Here is a 22688-nt window from a genome sequence, read left to right on the forward strand (position 1 = left end):
TTATAACTCATTAAACTGCATTGATAAAAAAAATTACACTAGTGGTATATATAACTTAAATTCTTTGTATTTCTTTTACCCCTTCCCTCTTCCATACCATTAAGGGTGCTGGTTTGAATTGATTCTCATTGTACCATAATGTATTTACTCTCACATATTTCTTCTTCCAGTTTGTATCTGCAAATATTCTTGGTTTTGTTGTGGTGTATCCACACTTTAGAGTTTCTTGAATTGGCAAGTGCAGCTACTCCAAAAGTGAAAGTTGGGAATATATCAAAAGTGGAAGATGCTGCATATTTTAGGATATACTATGGACAGACCTTCAAGGTCATCAAGAACACTCTTGATGGCAAGAGTTATCTTCTTATCCAGGTACTCTTTACTACTACTAGTTTGCTTAAGCAATGAATATGATACAATGATCTCTACTCATTGCTATTCCTTGTCACAAGTCAGTGACAGTTGAATTAATTAATCAAGACTTAACATTGATCCTTAATAAAGAGATTATGTAACTGTGTGTTCGTTTAGTCCAACGCCAGAACAGGCTCTAGTTTTGTTTAAGGAAGGGCTATATATACTGATAATTTAATGATTTTTTACACTATCCGTGTATATTTAACCTATTATAGTAGGTTTCTTATCGTTTTTATCGTGTTAACACAATTTATGTGAACTCATTTGACTGACAACAAAGTTTAAGAAAAGAGATAAGACTTTTGAACTTGTGGTATAAAATGAGGCACATATATTTTGTGTAGCTATAAATCATTGCATAAAGGAAAATTATTTTCAAATAGGGAAAGAGGTCATTCTTTTTGGCACGAACACAAAAGAAAAAAGGTTCACATGAATTGAAACGAAGGGAGTAACATGTATATTCATGAAATTCACTAGTAATTACCTTAAATTTGAAAAAGAATAGGCCAGTCTTGTTTAAATTTTGGTAGTCGAGTGATTTCAAGGCTAGAATTACTCTCAAAAGAATATGATAAGGGTTGCTAGACCACAAATATTGGACCTTAGCTTGGACGTAGTAAGGTCAAGGGTGAAAAAAAGAGGGTTCTCTATCATTTGATCCTCTGTAATTGGAAATCCAAGAACTCACAAATCCTTCTTGGTTGCTGAATTCCATGGCACAAGTTCCTTTTGTGAGCTTTGTTTTGAGTTGTGCCAGGAGTTTTTCTTTTGGGGAACGGTCACAATCTGGGAAAAAGTAAAAGTGTCATTACCTAAACTATTCCATCGATTAATACAAATTACATTGTTTTGCTGAGACCATTTTCCAGCTTGACAATAATTCTAACGGTGTCATGACATGTGACATGCTAGGCGAATTCCACATGGACAAAACACGACAGAGATGCAGAGTATATAAGTAAACAAGTCTTCGACCCTACCAACGCATTTTAAAGTCGTTCGTGTGGGTTGGGCCCAAAGCGGACGATATCACTAGTGGTCTGGGATGAGACTGTTTCCGATAGACCCCGGCTCCCTCCCTCCAAGAACTCTCACCTTGCTCTTGGGGTGACTCGAACTTACAACCTCTTGGTTGGAAGTGGAGGGTGCTCACCACTAGAGCAACCCACAACATGCACTAGAGCATACCTTTGCAAACCAAGAACTCATAGAGTTATGATACATAGAGGTAATCCATGATTTAATTCGACATGAATACCACAGGTCTCACTACTCTTTTGGATTAATGCTGCTGATGTACTTGGACTATATATATTCTTTAAATTCTTACAATTAGATATATATTGCTCGAGTCAAAGATAGTAGATGTACCCCATCTACTTGTCGATAATATGCATCCAACCCTACTACAGAAAACTAGCTAGAGCTGTTATCGACTCTGTAAAAATGGTTCTTGTGAATTCCAGCAAGCTGCAAGTTATCAGTTTATTTCTGATCCAAGAACTCCAGCAAACCAGCTCTCTTTTGAATTAGTATGTAAAATTGTGTGCAGAACAACACGAGAATGGCCAGCAGAACAAAATATTGCACCTCAAGAATAAAGTCTTTCGTTATCCCTCTAGCAAACTACTCGATCGAGGCTGATTACTATTTTCCAGGTACCATTTTAACCACCTCAACTTCTCCCCTTTGTAACATCTTGTAAGCTTTACATGTTTTTTCTACGGAGTATATGTTAATAACTCATGTACTGACTTTGTTTCGTTTTTTCTTTTCTGTTCTTTTTCCTTCAATTCTCAGTTTCATTTTTCGAGGTAAGAGTCAGAACTTTATGACTACTATTATGATAGTATTATGAATACATGTTTTTGTTAGAAATTTCGGAAAAGGAAAATCTTTCTCTAGTTTGACAATTTTTGCACGGAATATTGCAGCTTCTAGGCATGTTGGGAAACTTGAAAGGCATAACATCAACATATGTGGCCTCTCAATGCGTACTGAAACTATACCAGGACGGACAAGTTGAGACCATTAATAAGAGTGAACCTCAACAACTTGCACAATATGCAGCTCACTTCATTGCCAACACTGATGAAACTCAACCCTGCAACTTCGCCACATTTGTACCTATTGGTGAAGATGCACCTCTCCAGGTAACTACCTTTACCTACACTGACAGTTTAAAATTTTTTTTACATTATCAGTGTAATTTAACTTGTTGTAGCAGGTGGCCTGCCTTATGTTTCTAGTAACTGGTTCTACTTATTATGGACAGTTATCTTTTAAATTGTCAGTAGAAGTTAAGCTTATGAGTTAAGGCTTCTTTCTGTTTTGTCGAGCTTTGCTTTGGTCTCCGGTTGGATGGTCACGCATAATTTGTATTACTTTAACAGCGTGCAGAGTGGATAAAATACTTGGGAGTTTTTGCGAATTTGGAAAACAGGGCAAACCAAGTCTATGATGCAGTAAGTGAAGAATTGAGACATATTCCTCAGTTTTCATTATGATGAAAATATTAAAAAGAATTTCTTGTTTATTAAGGATTTGTCTTTTGTGGATAGATTAAGGAGAACTATTTGTGCTTGAGCAAAGCTGCAACTAGTAAGACTTCAGTTAAACCAACTGTATCTTGGATGGATCATAAAGATGTGTGTACACTGACCCTTGAAAACTCAACCTTTTCTTTGAATTTGTTTTATAATCGCCCTTAACATACAACTATTTCCTTGTATAGGGAGTGTGGTCATTTACAAGAGAGCCATACAAATTAAAGGTTAGATCTGTTGCACTTTCAACAGTTTTTTGTGTAATTTTCTTGAGTTAGGTTATATTAATCTTGACGATGCTGATTGATGAGTGCAGTTTGTGGAGGATGCTGGTGGAGTCAATGTCGATGATTCCATCAACAAAGTCACATACAATATGTCCATTCCTGATGATTTAGAAGAGTTTCATGCCATTTTGTGTGTGAGTTAATTCTCTCATTGTTATTTCTATATGGTTAACTTATTCATCTACTTTTTGCTGATTTAGATATTTGTTTTGTAGACTGTGGATGTAGTGATTGATGAAACATATACCTCAGATCCAGCGGTCTATAGTGCTTCCACATTTCTTGGAAACATCAATTTGGAAGATCAATCTTGCTTTGCTTTTCTCTCAAATCAAAGCTTGTGGAGATATGATAAAAGGGTGCAAAACTCTACAGTCCTAGGTAGGTTCTAAAGTTTTTTTGTGTATGCATTGCCTACATGATCCTTTTCTATATTGATATTATTCAAGTAATATGTCCTTGTTATCTGAATATAACATTTTCTACACCAAACAGTAAGAAACTAGGGTTATTTTAGTTTCCATAAATGAGGAAGAAACAAAAGAAACATATCATAGTTTCATATAAGGTGGAGATTAGTTCGGAGTTGAATGCATAATTGATTTAATTAGGAAATAACTAGCAGTAATATAGAACTTCTTTTCAACTTTTTCTGGGATTCATGGTATTTCCCTCTTTGCTTGTTCAAGACTGGTATGATGGAGCTGTCTCTCAACCCCAACTGGTCTTAGCAGATATTATTGAAGCTTTATATCCTACAGGAAACTATAACACGACATATTTCAGAAATATTGCAAAGGTATGACACTTCTGTATTGTACATTTTTCTTCTGTGTACATTGGACAATATAAGAAAATTTCACTTAAATGATAACTTTAGATAATTATCCACACAAGTGAGATTAATTACCTGGACAACTTGTTAAAATACACTAATAGTGTAAAACCTTTTGTATTGTTTGTGTATACATTACACCCCCACCTCAAATTAGTGGGAAGCCACCCTAATATTTTGTCATGTTAACTATTTCAGGGAGAAGGGATCATAAGCATTGGTCCTGAAATGTGTGAAAGAGACAGCTCCATCGCAATGGAACCTACAGTTGTAGCTTGCCAGTAGCCGCTGCTCTATTCAAGATTCTTTGTCCTGATTTTTGGTTCTTTTTCTTCACACATTTTGGTCTGACTATTGTTCAAATTTATTGCAAGTTTCAGAACTGGATATTCTTCATCAGCTACGGAAAGGAAAAGCTGAAGCCATAAGCATTAATTGGTTATTCAAAATACGATATACTGTGTTCAGTTTCTAACCAAAATAACAGAACATGATGCCATCAGTGTATAATTCTGCTCGAGTATACTGAATTTCAGTTCTCACTTTCAGTCCTGCTCCGATCAACAACAGTTTCTTGTGATTTTTTTATTTTTATAAACTTATTTACCAAAATTGTTCTAGATTTGTATATTACCCGACCTAACTATATTTGTTTTACAATTTATATACAATCTATTATTAGTGTCTTAAATTAGGGATTTAGTTACACCATTTTTTCTTTTTTTCTCTCTTCTCCTCTTTCCTTATGGGTCTAGATTAGCTCAGTAGTTGATGCTCCAGTAATTATCAATAGGGTTCTATTTAGAAGGCCATGGTTGTTTCCTCCAATTTCTTCATTTTCTTGGTCACCAAATCTCCATTATAACTCCGGAAAAGGGCTAAAAATGCCCTCGAACTATTTGAAATAGCTCAAAAATGTCTTCTGTTTGTTTTTTGTACCAAAAATATCTTTGCCGTCTATATTTTGGACCACAAATGCCCTTAAACCGTTAGTCTTGCCATTGAAGGTGACATGGCAGTCCAACTGGGCTAGATTTACTTATATGGCCATCCACCTAAGCAATTCAACATGGCAAAATTATTTTTTCGAAAAAATTATTTTCCCGGAATTTTTTTTAAAATACAAAATCAATACTTATTCCGAGAAAAAGTATAAAAATTTCCGGGAAAATTATTTATTTCAGAAATTTTTATTAAAATACAAAATCAATACTTATTCCGAAAAAAGTAAAAAAATTACGAAAAAATTATTTATCCGAAATAAGTGTTGATTTTGTATTTTAATAAAAATTTCCGAAATAAATAATTTTTCTGGATTTTTTTTACTTTTTCGGAATAAGTGTTGATTTTGTATTTTTTTTTAAAAATCCGAAATAAATAATTTTCCCGGAAATTTTTATACTTTTTTCGGAATAAGTGTTGATTTTGTATTTTTTTAAAAATCCCGAAAAAATAATTTTTCTGAAAAAATAATTTTGCCATGTTGAATTGCTTAGGTGGATGGCCATGTAAGCAAATCTAGCTCAGTTGGACTGTCATGTCACATTCAATGGCAAGACTAACGGTTTAAGGGCATTTGTGGTCCAAAATATTGACGGCATGGATATTTTTTGTATTAAAAACAAACGGATGACATTTTTGAGCTATTTCAAATAGTTCAAGGGTATTTTTGGCCACTTTCTGTTATAACTCACATGTCAATGCTCAGTTTCTAACTTAACAAAATTCCTCAAATCTGAAAGAAACCCATATGCAAACCATGGTCAAAGTCAATATCTTTTTATCTCCCTCCAATTCTTAAAATTCTTCAAAAGGAGTCTATATCTCCATCACTAAAATGCTTTTGTGTTCAACCTAGAAGGAGTTACAGAAACCGAAAACAAATTAGATGTATGAGTATGGGACTGAAGTGGGTATAGAACTATGAACTTTTATCGAATTAAGTAGATTTTTTTGTTTTTGAAAATCAAGTAGCTAAATAAAGTTATTAAGGAGAAAACGAAAATCAATGAAGAAGCTAAAAAGATAATTCAGTGAACAAATCAAGCATCTAACTCATATTTGTTATGTTTCTTTGTTAAACCGTGAGCAAGAAAATAAAGAAAATGAAACAAACAATCATGACCTTTTAAATTCTGGATGGATACATGACTTTAATATAGAACCCTATTGATAATTACAGGAGTTAATCTAGACCCTTTCGTTTGCATTTCTCCGTATACAATCCATTTTTCCTTTTTTTCCTCTCTTCTTCTCTTTCCTATCCCCTGCCACCTACGAACTAAAAATAAAATTTCATACAAATTTAATACATCTACAACAATATATAAACTAAAAATAAATTTTATACAACTAATTATATAGTATACAACTTATCAACAATTTTCATACATTATTTCTACCTAATTAAATACAATTACAACATTATACAACTTAAATACAATTTTCATATAAATTTTATATAATATGTCTTTTGTATGTATTTTGTATATTTGTAAGTGGTGTGTTCTTCTTCCTCTATGAAATTCTAATCAAAACTTCATTTCTTAATACAATTTTGATACACTTCAACAACTTTATGTAAAAAGATAATACTTATAACTTAAATACAAATTTCATACAACGAGTCATACATTATACAAGTATTTTTTATTCATACAACATGCAAATAAAAAATATACATAGTTACAATAAAATACAACTTAAATACAATTTACATGCAACTTTAATACAACTTCGTAAGTATATTGTATGTCATGTGTTCTTCTTCTTCGAGTTTCAATATGAAATTCAACCAAAATCAAGTTTAATCTCACCAAACACCCTCAAAATTGAGATATAAACTCCAAAGAAGATTTTCAATTGTTTGCAACAACACCCAATCAAAACAAACAATAGTTTTTGAAAACCCAAATTTGAATTCAAAGTTTTGAAGCTTTTTAATGGCTGTCAATGGTGGAGAATCAAACACTTTCAAAATTTATTTATTGACAATTTCAATTCGAATACCAATTGTGAAACATGAAAGAAAATTGCTAAGTTAAAATTTTATATTGAAATTCATTGATGAATTCCCTGAAAAAAAGAGAGGATAGAAGGCAGAGAAAAACGAAGGAGGAAAATTGGGGAAAGAACAGAGAAGGAAAGAAAGAAAGGGAGAGATAGAGAGCAGGGATGCGAAATGAATATTTCGCTATTCAATTCCTAATATAAATGGATACTCATTAATACTAATTGTATATAATTGACATTGTATATGCCCATATAATTAAGTTAAAACTTGATTAAGGGGGGTAATAAAGTTTTATATATAGTATATGAAGGTAAAAATCTATTCTTTGGTTAGATATTTGTATAATGACAAAAGCAACTCGAAATTAACCAACACACACAAAAGGCCATCACCCGCGGAATAACATAGGTGCATCCAATATGGTGCATGTATCTGCATTAGCGTGTTGACAAGGCAACACATTGTGGGGTACATCCCATAATTTAAGGAAGATAACTTTCTTCCTTTGATTGGCAGACATCTTTTCTTTTGCATTGTCAAATATGGTAGGTTGCAGAAGAAAAATGTCAAATTGTTAAGCGGAAGAAAGAAAAAATTTGCATTGCAAATTTTTAACCAATCATTCTTTTTGATTGGTTGAAGAGGTATTTGTCCTATAAAAAGAGAGCTTTGGATTCTTCATTTCACCACACAAAAAGAGAAGCAACACAATAGTTGCAGAGAGTATTTCTCACGCATTGTGAGAAATAGACTGTGTAGAGAAAAATAGAGAGTGAGCGATATTGTAGTGAGGTGGGAATATCAAAAGAGAGTTATTTCTTTTGAGTGTTGTAGTGGTCTTTGGAGTATTTTACTCGGACCTACAAAGTGTAAAATTCCTTAATATAGTGATATTAGTTGTTCATCTTGGGGCCGTGGTTTTTTTCCTTATTCAAAAGGGTTTTTCACGTAAATCTTGGTATCGTAGTTACTCTTTTATTCTTGTTAATTATCGTATCTCGGTGCTACGTTATTATTCCGCTTTTATTACTGTGAATATTATTTCTATAAGAGGTTTATTCCGAACAACTGATATCAAAGCACAGGTTCTGCTCGTTCACAGAAATACTATTCACTGTCAGTAGTACTATACTCGGTGAAAAATAAAAATATCCGGAGTAAAGTACGAGGTAGCAAAATTTATCGAAGATAGCGGTTTCTCAACATGGCAAAGAAGGATGAGAGATCTGCTCATCTAACAAGGATTACACAAGGTACTAGATACTGAGGCCAAAATACCTGATACCATGAAAGCTGAGGATTGGACTGACTTGGATGAAAAGGGCTGCTAGTGCAATCAGGTTGCACTTATCAAATGATGTGGTAAATAACATCATTGATGAACACCGCACGTGGCATTTGGACAAGGTTGGAAAGCTTATACATGTCCAAAACACTAACAAATAAATTGTACCTGAAGAAGCAGCTATACGCCCTACATATGGGTGAAGGTACGAATTTTTTGTCACATTTAAATATTTTTAACGGACTAATCACACAGCTCGCCAATCTCAGAGTGAAAATCGAGGAAGAAGATAAAGTCATCTTGCTGTTGAACTCGTTGCCATCTTCGTACGATAATCTGGCAACAACCATCCTGCACGGTAAGACTACTATTAAGTCGAAAGATGTCACATCGGCTCTTCTACTCAATGAGAAGATGAGAAAGAAGCCTGAAAATCAAGGAAATGATCTCATCACAGAAGGTAGAGGCAGGAGTTATCAAAGGAGTTCGAGCAACTATGGTAGATTCAGAGCTCGTGGGAAGTCTAAGAACCGATCCAAATTAAGAGCTAGAAATTACTACAATTGTGATCAACCAGGTCACTTCAAAAGAGATTGCCCAAATCCAAGGAACGGCAAAGGTGAAACTAGTGGCCAGAAGAATGACGACAACACATCCGACATGGTGCGAAACAATGATAATGTTGTCCTCTGTATAAACGAAAAAGAGAAATGCATGCACTTATCAGGTCCAGAGTCGGAATGGGTGGTTGATATAGTAGCATCTTACCATGCCACACCGGTAAGAGATTTTTTTTGCAGATATGTAGCAGGTGATTTCGGCCTTGTGAGAATGGGTAACACAAGTTACTCAAAGATTGCGGGTATTGGTGACATTTGTATCAAGACAAATGTCGGATGCACATTGGTTCTGAAGGACATGCAACATGTACCTGATTTGCGGATGAACTTAATCTCGAAAATTGCTTTAGACCGAGATGGATACCAGAACTATTTTGCAAATCAAAAGTGGAGACTCACCAAGGGATCATTGGTGATTGCAAAGGGAGTTTCTCATGGCATTTTGTACAGGACAAATGCAGAAATATGTCAAGGTGAATTGAACGCGGCACAAGATGAGATTTCTGCAGAATTGTGGTACAAAAGAATGGGTCATATGAGCGAAAAGGGATTGCAGATTCTTGCCAAGAAATCACTCATTTCTTATGCCAAAGGTACAACGGTAAAACCCTGTGACTACTATTTATTTGGTAAGCAACATAGAGTCTCATTTCAGACATCGTCTGAAAGAAAATTGAATATACTTGATTTGGTATATTGTGATGTTTGTGGTCCAATAGAAATTGAATCGATGGGCGGTAACAAATATTTTGTTACTTTTATTGATGATGCTTCATGAAAATTGGGGGTTTATATTTTGAAAACCAAAGATCAGGTGTTTCAAGTTTTTAAAAGTTTCATGCTATGGTGGAAAGGGAGACAAGCCAAAAGCTAAAGCGTCTCCGAAGTGACAATGGAGGTGAGTACACTTCAAGGGAATTTAAAGAGTATTGTTCGAGCCATGGGATCAGACATGAAAAGACAATTCCTGGAACCCCCACAACACAATGGCGTAGCCGAAAGGTTGAACTGCACCATTGTGGAGAATGTGAGAAGCATGCTCAGAATGGCTAAAATGCCTAAGTCATTCTGGGGTGAAGCAGTTCAGATAGCCTGTTACATGATCAATATGAGTCCATTAGTTATGTTGGCGTTTGACATCCCAGAGAGATTTTGGACCAACAAGGAGGTGTCATACTCGCATGTGAAGGTGTTCGGTTGCAAAGCTTTTGCACATGTACCAAAGGAGCAGAGAACAAAGTTGGATGATAAATTTGTTCCTTGCATATTCATCAGATATGGAGATGAAGAATTCTGATACATATTATGGGATCCCATAAAGAAGAAGGTCATCAGAAGCAGAGATGTAGTCTTCCGAGAAAGTGAAGTTGGAACTGCTGATGATATGTCAGAGAAGGCCAAGAATGGTATTATTCCTAACCTTGTTACTATTCCTTCTACTTCTAACAATCCCACAAGTGCAGATAGTACGACCGACGAGGTTGCCGAATAGGGGGAGCAACCTGGTGAGGTTATTGAGTAGGGGGAGCAACTTGATTATGATGTCGAGCAAGTGGATCACCCCACTTAGGGAGAAGAACAACCTCAACCTCTAAGGAGATCAGAAAGGCCAAGAGTAGAGTCATGCAGGTACCCTTCCACAGAGTATGTCCTCATCAGTGATAAAGGGGAGCCAGGAAGTCTTAAGGAGGTGTTGTCCCATCCAGAAAAGAACAAGTGGATGAAAGCCATACAAAAAGAGATGGAATCTCTACAGAAAAATGGCACGTACAAGCTGGTTGAACTTCCAAAGGGAAAAAGACCACTCAAATGCAAATGGGTCTTTAAACTCAAGAAAGATAGGAAACGACAAGTTGGTCAGATACAAAGTTCGATTGGTGGTAAAAGGCTTCAAGCAGAAGAAAGGTATTGATTTTGACAAAATTTTCTCACTTGTTGTCAAAATGACTTCTATTCGAACAATCTTGAGCTTAACAGCTAGCCTAGATCTTGAAGTGGAGCAGTTGGACATGAAAACTGCATTTCTTCACGGAGATTTGGAAGAGGAGATATATATATATATATAGAGCAACCAGAAGGATTTGAAGTAGCTGAAAGGAAACACATGGTGTGCAACTGAATAAGAGTCTTTATGGGTTGTAGCAGGCACCAAGGCAGTGGTACAAGAAGTTTGACTTATTCATGAAAAGTCAAACTTAGACAAAGACATATTCTGATCCATGTGTATACTTTAAAAGATTTTCTGAAAATAACTTTATTATATTATTGTTGTATGTGGATGACATGTTAATTGTAGGAAAAGACAAGGGGCTCATCGCAAAGTTGAAAGGAGATTTGTCCAAGTCATTTGATATGAAAGACTTAGGCCCAGCACAACAAATTCTAGGTATGAAGATAGTTCGAGAGCGAACCAGCAGAAAGTTGTGGCTGTCTCAGGAGAAGTACATTGAACGTGTACTGGAACGATTCAACATGAAGAATGCTAAGCCAGCCAGCATACCTCTTGCTAGTCATCTAAAGTTGAGCAAGAAGATGTGTCCTACAAGTGTGGAGGAGAAAGGGAATATGGCTAGAGTTTCTTATTTTTCAGCAGTCGAAAGCTTGATGTATGCAATGGTATGCACCAGACCTGATATTGCTCATGCAATTGGTGTTGTTAGTAGATTCCTTGAAAATCCTGGAAAGGAACATTGGGAAGCAGTCAAGTGGATACTTAGGTACCTGAGAGGTACCACGGGAGATTGTTTGTACTTTGTAGGATCTCATCCAATCTTGAAAGGCTATACATATGCTGATATGACAAGTGACATTGATAACAGAAAATCCACTACTGGATATTTGTTTACATTTTCAAGGGGAGGTAAATCATGACAGTCTAAATTGCAGAAGTGTATTGTACTTTCAACAACTGAAGCAGAGTATATTGCCACTACAGAAGCTGGCAAGGAGATGGTATGGCTCAAGCGGTTTCTTCAAGAGCTGAAATTGCATCAAAAGGAGTATGTCGTCTATTGTGACAGTCAAAGTGCAATAGACTTGAGCAAGAACTCCATGTACCATGCAAGAACAAAGCATATAGATGTGAGATATCATTGGATTCGTGAGCAGGTGGAGAACGAATCTTTACAGGTCAAAAAGATTCACACGAGTGGAAATCTTGTTGATATGTTGACCAAGGTGGTATCAAGAGACAAGTTCGAGCTATGTAAAGAACTTGTCGGCATGCACTCAAACTAGAAGACAGTGCTACCTCCTTAAGGTGAATGGGACTGGAGAGGGAGATTTGTGGGGTCCATCCCATAAATTAAGGAAGATAACTTTCTTCCTTTGATTGGCAGCCATCTTTTCTTTTGCATTGTCAAATATGGTAGGCTGCAGAAGGAAAATGTCAAATTGTTAGGCGGAAGAAAGAAAAAATTTATATTGCAAATTTTCAACTAATCCTTCATTCTGATTGATTGAAGGGGTATTTCTCCTATAAAAGGAGAGCTTCGGCTTCTTCATTTCACCACACAGAAAGAGAAGCAACACAATAGTTGCAGAGAGTATTTCTCAGGCATTGTGAGAAATAGACTGTGTAGAGGAAAATATAGAGTGAACGATATTGTAGTAAGGTGGGAATATCAAAAGAAGGTTATTTCTTTTGAGTGTTGTAGTGGTATTTGGAGTATTTTACTCGGACCTACAAAGTGTAAAATTCCTTGCTATAGTGATATTAGTTGCTCGTCTCGGGGCCGTGGTTTTTTCCAGTAAAAATCTTGGTGTCGTAGTCACTCTTTTATTCTTGTTAATTATCGTATCTCGGTACTACGTTATTATTCCGCTTTTAATACCGTGAATATTATTTATGTAAGGGGTTTATCCCCAACACACACTTCAACTAAACAAGCTAAAACTATTCAGCATAAATAGATATGTTAGAGAGAAAAGCATGGTCAAAATATATATCGTTAAATCAAGAGTCTTGCATAATCACAAGCAAAAGTTCTACATCTTTAATGGAGTACATTATATTATTATAGTATTAACGAAGAAAGAAAAAAAAAAGAGCTATCATCCGATGAAGATTAATTTAAAATTAATTAGAGCAGGAAACTTAAATAGTTTAAGATTTGATATTTGGTGATTCTCTCCCGTTTTTTCGATATTATTCGCTTGGATACTGAGTTATATTTAAGGAAGCTAATATTCCTAGGGTTTACCCGATTTTACCTTAGTCCGATCTGGAATGGGTTTGCATGTGATTCTTTTCTTGTTGTGTGATTTAATTGGTGTTTTTCCTTTCTTGATATGGTTAATAAGATTTATAATCAAAATTAAATAGGAATAACTTTTCTAGTTTTAAGTCAAAGTAAATTTGCAGTATTAATAGGGATCCTATTACCTATTTTTAGTAGTCTGCTTTCCCTGATGCATAAAAGCATACGAGAGAGTTTTGCCCAGCATAAGTCAAGTGTATTGTTGTTTCCTGCCGAATAAGAGCCCCTAATCGAGAATCAGAAAGAGAGACAGTCAAAATTTTCTACCCTCACCATAAACCCTATCTAAATCAGCCGACGGACGGTATGAGTCGATCAGTTGACGACATCGGAACCAAGCCTGATCCGTCAAAGAAGCCTGTCTTCCTTACTAAAGCACAGCGAGAGGAGTTAGCCCTTAAGCGCCGCCACGAAGAAATTGCCGAGCAGAAACGGCGGGCCGAACAGCTTCTCCAAGAACAAGGTAACGACCGCCCTTCCTCCACCGACAACGATCATGACCGGGATCCTCGTGAGAGAGATAGGGATAGGGATCGGGATAGGGATCGGGATAGGGGGGACCACCATCGCTCCAGAGACCGCGACAGAGAAAGGGAGTCAAGGGACCGTGATAGGGAGGCGGAACGCCGGAAGCGGGAGAGGGAGCGTGACGAAGAGCTAAAAGAACGAGAGCGAGCTCGATTGGAGAAACTCGCCGAGCGAGAACGAGAGAAGGAGCTTGATGCTATTAAAGAGCAGTATCTGGGCTCCAAAAAACCTAAGAAGCGGGTGATTAAGCCCAGTGAGAAATTCCGATTCTCCTTCGACTGGGAGAACACGGAGGACACATCACGTGACATGAATGCTCTCTACCAAAACCCTCATGAAGCCCGCTTACTCTTTGGTCGCGGATTTCGTGCTGGAATGGATAGAAGGGAGCAGAAGAAGCTTGCTGCTAAGAATGAACGGGAGCTCCGTGAGGAGATTCGTAAGAAGGACGGAATTGAGGAGTCTGCTATTGAAGCAGCTGCTTTAAAGAAGAAGGAACTAGATGCTGATATGTATGATACTTTCGACATGAGGGTTGATCGCCATTGGTCGGATAAGAAGCTGGAGGAAATGACCGAGAGAGATTGGAGAATATTCAGGGAGGATCATAATATATCCTATAAGGGGTCGAGGATACCCCGTCCCATGAGGAATTGGGCTGAGAGCAAGTTAACTACCGAGTTGCTCAAGGCCGTTGAGAGGGCTGGCTACAAGAAGCCTTCTCCTATTCAAATGGCTGCAATTCCGCTTGGACTTCAACAGCGTGATGTGATTGGCGTGGCAGAGACTGGTTCAGGTAAAACTGCTGCTTTTGTTCTCCCTATGTTGACTTATATCACTAGGCTTCCTCCGTTGAGTGAGGAGAACGAGGCGGAGGGGCCATATGCTGTTGTGATGGCACCTACCCGAGAATTGGCTCAACAGATTGAGGATGAGACAGTTAAGTTTGCGCACTATTTGGGTATAAAAGTTGTTTCTATTGTTGGTGGGCAGTCCATTGAGGAGCAAGGTTTTAGGATTAGGCAGGGTTGTGAAGTCGTGATTGCAACCCCTGGACGACTTCTTGATTGCTTGGAGAGGCGTTATTGTGTACTGAACCAGTGTAATTATATTGTTCTTGATGAGGCTGATCGAATGATTGACATGGGTTTTGAACCTCAAGTTGTCGGTGTACTGGATGCTATGCCTTCGAGTAATATGAAACCGGAGAATGAGGATGAAGAGCTTGATGAGAAGAGGATTTATCGAACCACTTATATGTTCAGTGCTACCATGCCACCTGCTGTAGAGCGGCTGGCTAGAAAATACTTGAGAAATCCTGTTGTTGTGACTATTGGCACTGCCGGAAAGACTACTGACCTCATTACTCAGCACGTGTTCATGGTTAAGGAATCCGAGAAAATGTATAAGCTGCAGAAATTGCTGGATGAGCTTGGAGATAAGACGGCTATCGTGTTCATCAACACTAAGAAGCAGGCTGATACTGTTGCCAAGAATCTGGATAAAAACGGCTACAGGGTAACCACACTGCATGGTGGAAAGTCACAGGATCAGAGAGAAATCAGCCTTGAAGGATTTAGGACAAAGAGGTATAATGTGTTAGTTGCTACTGATGTTGCTGGTCGTGGGATTGATATACCTGATGTGGCCCATGTGATAAACTATGATATGCCAAACAATATTGAAGCATACACCCATCGTATTGGACGAACAGGTCGTGCTGGAAAGACTGGTGTAGCCACAACATTCTTGACCATGCAGGATACTGAAGTCTTTTATGATCTTAAGCAAATGCTCACTCAAAGCAACAGTCCGGTCCCCCCTGAACTTGCCCGGCATGAGGCGTCGAAGTTCAAGCCAGGAAGTATTCCCGACAGACCACCTAGGCGGCAAGAAACTTTATTTACTCATTAAAATTGGAATTGATTTATATGCTATCATAGTGGTCAAGAGTTGAGAGTTTCTGTTGAAAGATGGAGCGAGCTGGGAATGATGGTGTTGGTAGATACAACGGAGGATTCCAACATAATGAAAGTGGTAAACACGTGACCAGTTATTTTAGATAAATGAGTTTCATTCTGTTACTTACAAGTAATGAGTTGTTAACTTTGCCGAACACATTTACTTTCTTATTCTGACTTGGATTATTGATAGCTAAGCTTTACTTAAGGTCTTCTTGTAAACTTTTGCTGTCTTGTTTCTTATGCTTCTATTATACATTACTTTAGTCTCAGGAACTTAAATGGAGTACCTTGGTTTGAGGACAGGCCGAAGTATGACATTTGTTGCCATTAAGTAGCTAATTCCTTCAACGATAAGGTAGACATGCCTATGAAATTATTTCAACCAATCCAGTTTCTGGTAGAAAAGACCAACTTCTATTGTCCAGAAAAGCAACGTGTTATAGTTGTTTTACATTAGTACTGCAATTTTCTCATTTGCTTCAAATCCTTCTTCTAGCCTGCCATATAACTTTCCTAATTTGGGTTATCCAGCAGTTCACTTCTCATCCAAATGCGAAGATCTCTTGCTTACTCAACTACTTAACTGTGTGAATTTCCATAAAATGGATAGTGTAGAGATAAACATGATAGTGAGGAAAATAATAAGTAGTGCAGTTCACTGAGAAAGTGAAAAGAGTGTACTCTCAGTAATCAGTCATCCCCATTTAAACCATCTTTCTTTATTTTTTTCGGAATACACCCAAATTTATAAGTTGGTGTTAATTCTGTTTACGATTTTGATTGTCATATCGTATGTCCAACTTATGATTTGACAAGAATGTCTGTGTTTGAGTATTGCTTGAAGTGGTAATCTGTACTTTGTGAGTAATAGGGATTTACTTGCTGTGGATATCAATTGTTGTGCTGGTAAATTCTGGACTTTCAGTATTCAATGAAAGATTCAAGCAATCAAACTGGATTTTGGAAGCAAACAAAAACCATCGATGCTGGTTTCATTTATTTTCTGTCTTGAAATTGAATTACAAATCACACTTGAAAAATTACACTCTCTTTATTTGTTGTTTCCTTCCACAATGGTAACCCTTCACATCTTGGACCCTTCAAGCTCCAAACAACCTGCAAGATTGGAACACTTCAAATTGTTAGTTACCTCCTCAAACGGGGAGGGAAAAAAAGAAATAGATCATCCATGATTCATGCAGTAGCAATTTTATCAAATCTTACTTCTGCAACCTCGATTGTGAGCGCCTGATACACAGAAATAATGAGTGTGTCAGTACAGTTGTAGTAAAAGAAGTACAGGAGAAAACAATGAAGGAAGACTACCATAAACGAAGTAGGAGTAATAACAATCAAGCATAGGAAAGGGAAAAGCCGAATTTATTGATTTTGTCAACTTGATTGACATAACTGGTGATTTAGAAAGGTGAACAGCAGAAGCAAGCTGCATGCTGTATAATTCTAATTTAGTACTAGAATATACTAGGGTCTCCTGAAAAACTATAGGCAAAAGCTTTAGAGCATGCCTTTGTGATATCTGTGGCTTAACTTTCTCCCTCCTCTCCTTTGGTCCTTGTGGTGTTTCGTCCTGTCTGATAGGCACATTTTTTACCTGCAATAAGTGTCATTAAGGAGGCAAAGGTTAAAAACAATTTTATTAAAAGTAATTCATCTCATAAGGATGTTTGTGGTATACTGTCAATGTCATGCAGCACTATACCAAGTTCCTAAACTCAAGATTGTAGAAAGTCTCGATGTATCTTTGCTTTGCTTGTTTCTGATCTCTGTACAATGTCCTCCAAAAAGTATAGATGGACCCCATATTCAATACCTTGTTTGCATAGATCTTCCATGTGTAACTGCAAAATTTTAGGATTAAAGGATTAAGAAATTTTCAGCAAGATATGTGCCTCTTTGCAATTTGAATGGCTTATCTGTGAGTTACCATTCATATATACGGTTTAGACCCTGGACTGAAATCCTGTTCCAATACTCAGGATCCTCCCTGCATTTTTGGAAAAAGTTGGCAACTTTGTTGCTTGATTCATCCCCATTATTTGGATCAATATGAAAGCCTGAGACCCCATCAACAATAATCTCAGCAGGGCCACCTTGGTTGGTAGCAAAGGTTGGTAATCCACAGTTCATTGCCTCAATGACTGTTAGACCAAATGCTTCATATAATGCAGGCTGCACAAAAGCTCCTTTGGAATCTGCTATTGTGCGGTAGAGTTCACTGTTTCTATATCTGTCAGTCTGAGCTGCTATCCATCTGATCTGACCCTTAAGCTGGTATTTCTCTATCAGCATGTGCATCTTTTTTATTTCAGCTGCTTCTTCTCTATCCTTGGATTTTGTAGGATCAAAGGAACCACCAACCACAACAAGGTTAACTAAGCTTCTGAGCCTCTTGTTCTTGCCATACCATTCTGTTAGTCCAGATGTGTTCTTCACTGTGTCCAGCCTTGCCATGGTAAACAGGATAGGTTTCTTTCTGTCTTCTAAATATCCACTGTGTTTGAAACAAGTGAAACATTAATACATAGAGCCAGTGGAATGTTCTAGGCACTAAGCTGAAAGCTGAAGTTTAACACTAAGACTTACATGTGCTCGTCATTGTCCACTTTACTAAAAAGCAGTTCCTCAATGGCAGGGCGGAAAGCAGTCAAACGCGTCTGCTTTTCTGTGTAAGGGAAATACACCGATTGGTCTGCCCCAGGTGCAGCAATATTAAATTTAGGATCAAAGACATTGATGCCTGAAGCAACTCTGTAAAGCCCTGGAAGGGTAAATGCACTATGGCTCTCATACTGTCCTGGCCTATCTTTGCTGCATATGTTGAAGCATTCAAGAATAAGATCCATAAACTTGTAAACTTTTGAGCAAGTACATTTACTGAGTAGTGGTGTGTATTCGATTATGCGAAAGAGCGATGCTGAAATATATGAGTGCACTACTTATTAGCTCTCTGCTTCCGTAGTTCCAATTCTTACCTTCCGGCTATTTCTTGATATGTGCTTGTGATAATGAAATCTGCTGAATTCATTGCAATCAAATCAGCTGTGAATTGGCAAGAAAAGTGGTACTTCGGATCGAGTTCCTTCAATTTGATGTCAGAGTCTTCATATTTTGTCTTCTCCAGAGCATGAGCAATAGTTCCCTGTTACAAAGATGGTCTAGGTTAGTTGACATTAAGAACCAACTTGGAGAAGAAACAACATCAAATATGATAAGAAAAGTTACCAGAGTTATCCCAAGCTTTCTAGCCATTAGAGAAGCCACTAGATTCCCATCAGTGTAGTTACCAATGATTAGATCAGGTTTGCCTTCCATTAGCTCGATGATTTTGTCAGCAGCGTCCTTTTGTCAAGGCGAAAAATGGAATTGAGGAAACAACACATCTTTGATGAGCAGGGTTGATATAAAAATACACACCTGAGTATATCTCTCCAGATATGGATAGATATCAAATCGTGAAACCCATTGATTAAGCACTCCTTTTTCTGTCCTAAATGGAACTCTGAGGATGTGTGAATGTTTTGTATTCTTGATTGGTTCTAGTTCCTGGTTGCACTTTGTTCCTTTGGCGTCCGGAATCAGTCGGGTTAACTGTGCAATCAACATATGATATTAACTTTTCTAAACAGCCTCTACTTAATTGCATAGTCACGTCATTGTCTAGGAGCTCACCACAAGAATTTGAGGCTTAATATTGAGCCCCTGCTGTTTAATTCTTTGGAGCATTTCTTCTTCAAAAGCTACAACTTGATCCAAAACATAAACCACCTGTTGAACAAGAGCCGAAGTGGTCAAACTTTCAAAAATTATTAGGTAGTGTAGAAGTTATTTTATTGTCAATGCATAGAAGTTAAATGTAAAAGCTATTAGATGCTTACCTGACCACCTGTGTCTGGCAAGCCAAGAACATCTGCTTGGCCAAAGTATCCATGAACAGAGAACAATACAATATTGAAAACAGTTGGAACCCTCCCAAAGAACTTCTCAATGTTCAATGGATCTGGCGCCTGAAGTACCTCAGAAAGTGTTCTCATGGTGTCGCGGACCCTTTCAGCTGTATCACCCCATCCTTTCTCAAAACCCCACTGTTTGAATCTTTACAAGAATTGAAGTTACTTAGTACTATGTAGCACACCAAAAGTGGAAGGAAGTAGAGGAAAAAACAAATCACCTTAGCTCAAAGCTCTCGTATGGTGTATCTGTTGGTAAGGAGGAAATAGATGCTTCTGCTACAACCAGTGCAGCCTGAAGCTTTGAGACAGTGCCGAGTGTCTCATTGATCATCAGTTTCTACAGTTGAACATAAAGAAAATTTGTTACATGAATCTTCTTTTCCTATTTTTACTTCTTAGAGTTGACAAGTTTACTTATGGAGTTTGATTTTTGTTGACGTACATCTCCTTGGTGATTCAAAGTGAGCAAGTAGTCAACCAGACACTGTGCACTCGCTGAGGTAGCATTTAGCTTTGAAGTTAGAAACTTGGAAACATAACTGAGACCATTTCCAATTGAAGAGGATAGGGTCAGTCGAGGCGTTGAGAAGTCTACTGCTCCAAAATCAATTTCCAGTGCATATTCATCTTTTGCCCTGCATGTCATGTTCACACAAAGGTAACTCTGATGAGTTTTCTGATTGAAATTATAAAACCACAAAAGGTATGATAAGCTGCAAAGTATTCTATACCAGCTTTCATCAACTATCATTTCCTTGAATTTCAAGTAATCTGTAGCTGTAATACCCTCAACAGAAAGATCATTAGCATTGACTTTCACATATTCCCAGAATCCAGGATTCTGTCTCGTGGCGAAGGCAATATAGGGAGGAACAACTGCAGCCTCCTACAAATTTGATCAAAGAAGGATTTAAGAATAATGCCTCCGGAAACAATATAAGGACATCATAAGTACATATGAATCTAGCTATACCATTGTAGTACATAATATGTAGCCAAGTAAGCCTTCCAAAACATGGTTCCTTTCAGCAGGATCATCAATTACTTTCTCCAATTCATCCATCAAGTTATGAAGTTTCATCATCCTCTTGCCTTGCTCTATGTACTTGGCAAAACATTTCTTCATGTGGTACCGGCTTTGCCTTAAGGCCTCTGGCATGCTATCAGCTATGGACTCTGATCTTTTCAGGGCTGGTGCAGTAGCCATTTTTGCAAGTTCTAAAAGCTTAAGGTATGGATATGTACAGAAAAAATTGGTTTGATTGACTTGGGATTCATGTTGAGATTGTTTGGAATTTATAGGTAATAGCAGGAGACAAAAATGAACTCATACAAGGAAAAGAGGAATGAAAGAAGGAGAAAGAACAAACTTTCTACCAAGTAAATGAGCAAAGAAAGGAATTTTTTGTCATTTGGGAGAATGGTCGAGGTATAGGTATCATTCTTTTCTTTCTGTCTTTGATTCATGATCACAGCCATGAGAATATTCACTATTTCCCGACAATAATAAACTGTACCAAATGAGAAAGACTACGAGGAAACCAAAAGGAACATTAAAATAGCAATCTTGATGATCAGGACAGGCAAGAAGTGAACCTTTGTATCCTCATTTCCTCACTTTACAAAAACGTCCCATGAAGCAACTCTTCATTTCAAATTCATTTTCTTGGCGTAAAGGTTAGGCTTTCAAGACTTAAATCTTTTTTGGTTCACTTTTACCGCATAAAATTGTACTATAAGGATTGAAGTTAGATGCACAGATGGTTTAAAGATCTTTTATGCTATTAGTGTAATTTAACATGTTAAAGCAAATAATCATTTTTTCTAGGTTACCAATTAGTATAATTATAAAGGGTTATCTAAACTGCTATTTTTAAGTGACCTGAATATGTATATATTTTTTACATTGTCAATACATAAATAATTAGTCCAACTAAATAGCAATGACCATGAAGTTGCTAGAATAGACACTTACATACTGGCTGCAATTGTGACATCTTGTTCATTAGATTGTCCCTTAGGAACACAATGACAACTTTAAAAGTTTCATAAGCATTTTGTTCTTACTCTTTTTCAAAATAGTTATATGAGCATTTTGCGATTAACCATGACATCTTGTCACTAGGTTATCCGCTGTCCCTTAGCTGTTTTATATAACAGTATTTTTCTCTAGCTTGCATGTTTGTATAGTAAGTATGAGGTAATCCCTAGTTTTAAAGAGACCTCCAGATTAAGAGTATGCTAACTTTGAAGCTTCCTAACAGTACACTAGGGTGTACATAGGTCGGGTTGGTTCAGATATTTCAATTATCAAATCAAACTAATGGTGCCGTATTTTTAAATTTATAAACCAAACCAATAAAGTTGGGCTTTTCGTTTTTTTCGGTTTTTCGAGTTTTTTTTCCGGTAAAGTCTTAATAGCACACAATATGTAACTTGTGCTTCAAATATTTATTTTAATCCTAGTAGGATACAACTATATAATATATTTTTCAAGAAAATAAAATAATAATATGAGATGGGTTATAGCATTATACTAAAATATTCAATAACATAAATAATAATCACACAAAGAAAATATTACTAATTAATACACCATAATAAGAATTTACATAATCTAAAAATACTATCTAGGTCGTGCTAAAATAAGTACAACTAATAAGTACTATTAATTACACAACTAAGCATAAAAAAAAGATAAACTAGGTTATATATTTTCATTATAAATGAATGCAAAACTAAAAAATAGATATCCAATACTATTGTCATTCCTAGTGTTGAATTGAATTTTCTTTATTAGCATTAATATTGATTTGAACTTTATTTGACTTACTACTTTTATTGGCTATAAAATTTATTGGACCATTCAAGAATGTTAAGTCCAAATTTTAAATAATAACTTTTAAAGATAAAATTGTGAACAAGTTTAAGAAATATTTATAAATTATATTACAATAAAT

At 36.7% G+C, this 22688-nt stretch overlaps 3 protein-coding genes across 5 annotated transcripts; 2 read left to right on the plus strand and 1 right to left on the minus strand.

The window, feature by feature from the left end:
* On the plus strand, positions 1-4636 carry LOC104116252 (uncharacterized). Of its 2 annotated transcripts, none has more exons than XM_009627067.4 (11): positions 1-372; positions 1973-2078; positions 2221-2234; positions 2355-2573; positions 2814-2885; positions 2982-3068; positions 3155-3193; positions 3283-3387; positions 3469-3634; positions 3943-4052; positions 4287-4636. In XM_009627067.4, the coding sequence occupies exons 1-11, from the start codon at positions 139-141 to the stop codon at positions 4371-4373; spliced, it is 1239 nt and encodes a 412-aa protein (XP_009625362.1). In that variant the 5' UTR covers positions 1-138; the 3' UTR covers positions 4374-4636. The 2 variants fall into 2 exon arrangements, with proteins under 2 accessions (XP_009625362.1, XP_070051773.1); XM_070195672.1 differs by lacking the exon at positions 1-372 and adding an exon at positions 1429-1648.
* An 8521-nt stretch (positions 4637-13157) lies between these two features.
* On the plus strand, positions 13158-18720 carry LOC104116254 (DEAD-box ATP-dependent RNA helicase 21). 2 transcript variants are annotated; one of them, XM_070195673.1, is made up of 2 exons: positions 13158-15830; positions 18411-18720. In XM_070195673.1, the coding sequence occupies exon 1, from the start codon at positions 13572-13574 to the stop codon at positions 15705-15707; it is 2136 nt and encodes a 711-aa protein (XP_070051774.1). In that variant the 5' UTR covers positions 13158-13571; the 3' UTR covers positions 15708-15830; positions 18411-18720. The 2 variants fall into 2 exon arrangements, with proteins under 2 accessions (XP_070051774.1, XP_033517226.1); XM_033661335.2 differs by lacking the exon at positions 18411-18720 and adding an exon at positions 17755-18162.
* On the minus strand, positions 16716-21010 carry LOC104116253 (sucrose synthase 7-like). Its single transcript, XM_009627069.4, has 15 exons — positions 20702-21010; positions 20460-20614; positions 20171-20363; positions 19947-20065; positions 19654-19870; positions 19448-19543; positions 19193-19366; positions 19001-19117; positions 18751-18917; positions 18362-18586; positions 17703-18269; positions 17478-17616; positions 17284-17369; positions 16982-17005; positions 16716-16873 (listed from the first exon to the last, which is right to left on the minus strand). Exons 1-15 carry the CDS (start codon positions 20933-20935, stop codon positions 16858-16860), a joined length of 2529 nt encoding a protein of 842 aa, XP_009625364.1. The 5' UTR covers positions 20936-21010; the 3' UTR covers positions 16716-16857.
* Between the last annotated feature and the right edge of the window lie 1678 nt (positions 21011-22688).

This window comes from Nicotiana tomentosiformis, chromosome 2 (assembly GCF_000390325.3).
Source record: "Nicotiana tomentosiformis chromosome 2, ASM39032v3, whole genome shotgun sequence".
NCBI lineage: Eukaryota > Viridiplantae > Streptophyta > Magnoliopsida > Solanales > Solanaceae > Nicotiana > Nicotiana tomentosiformis.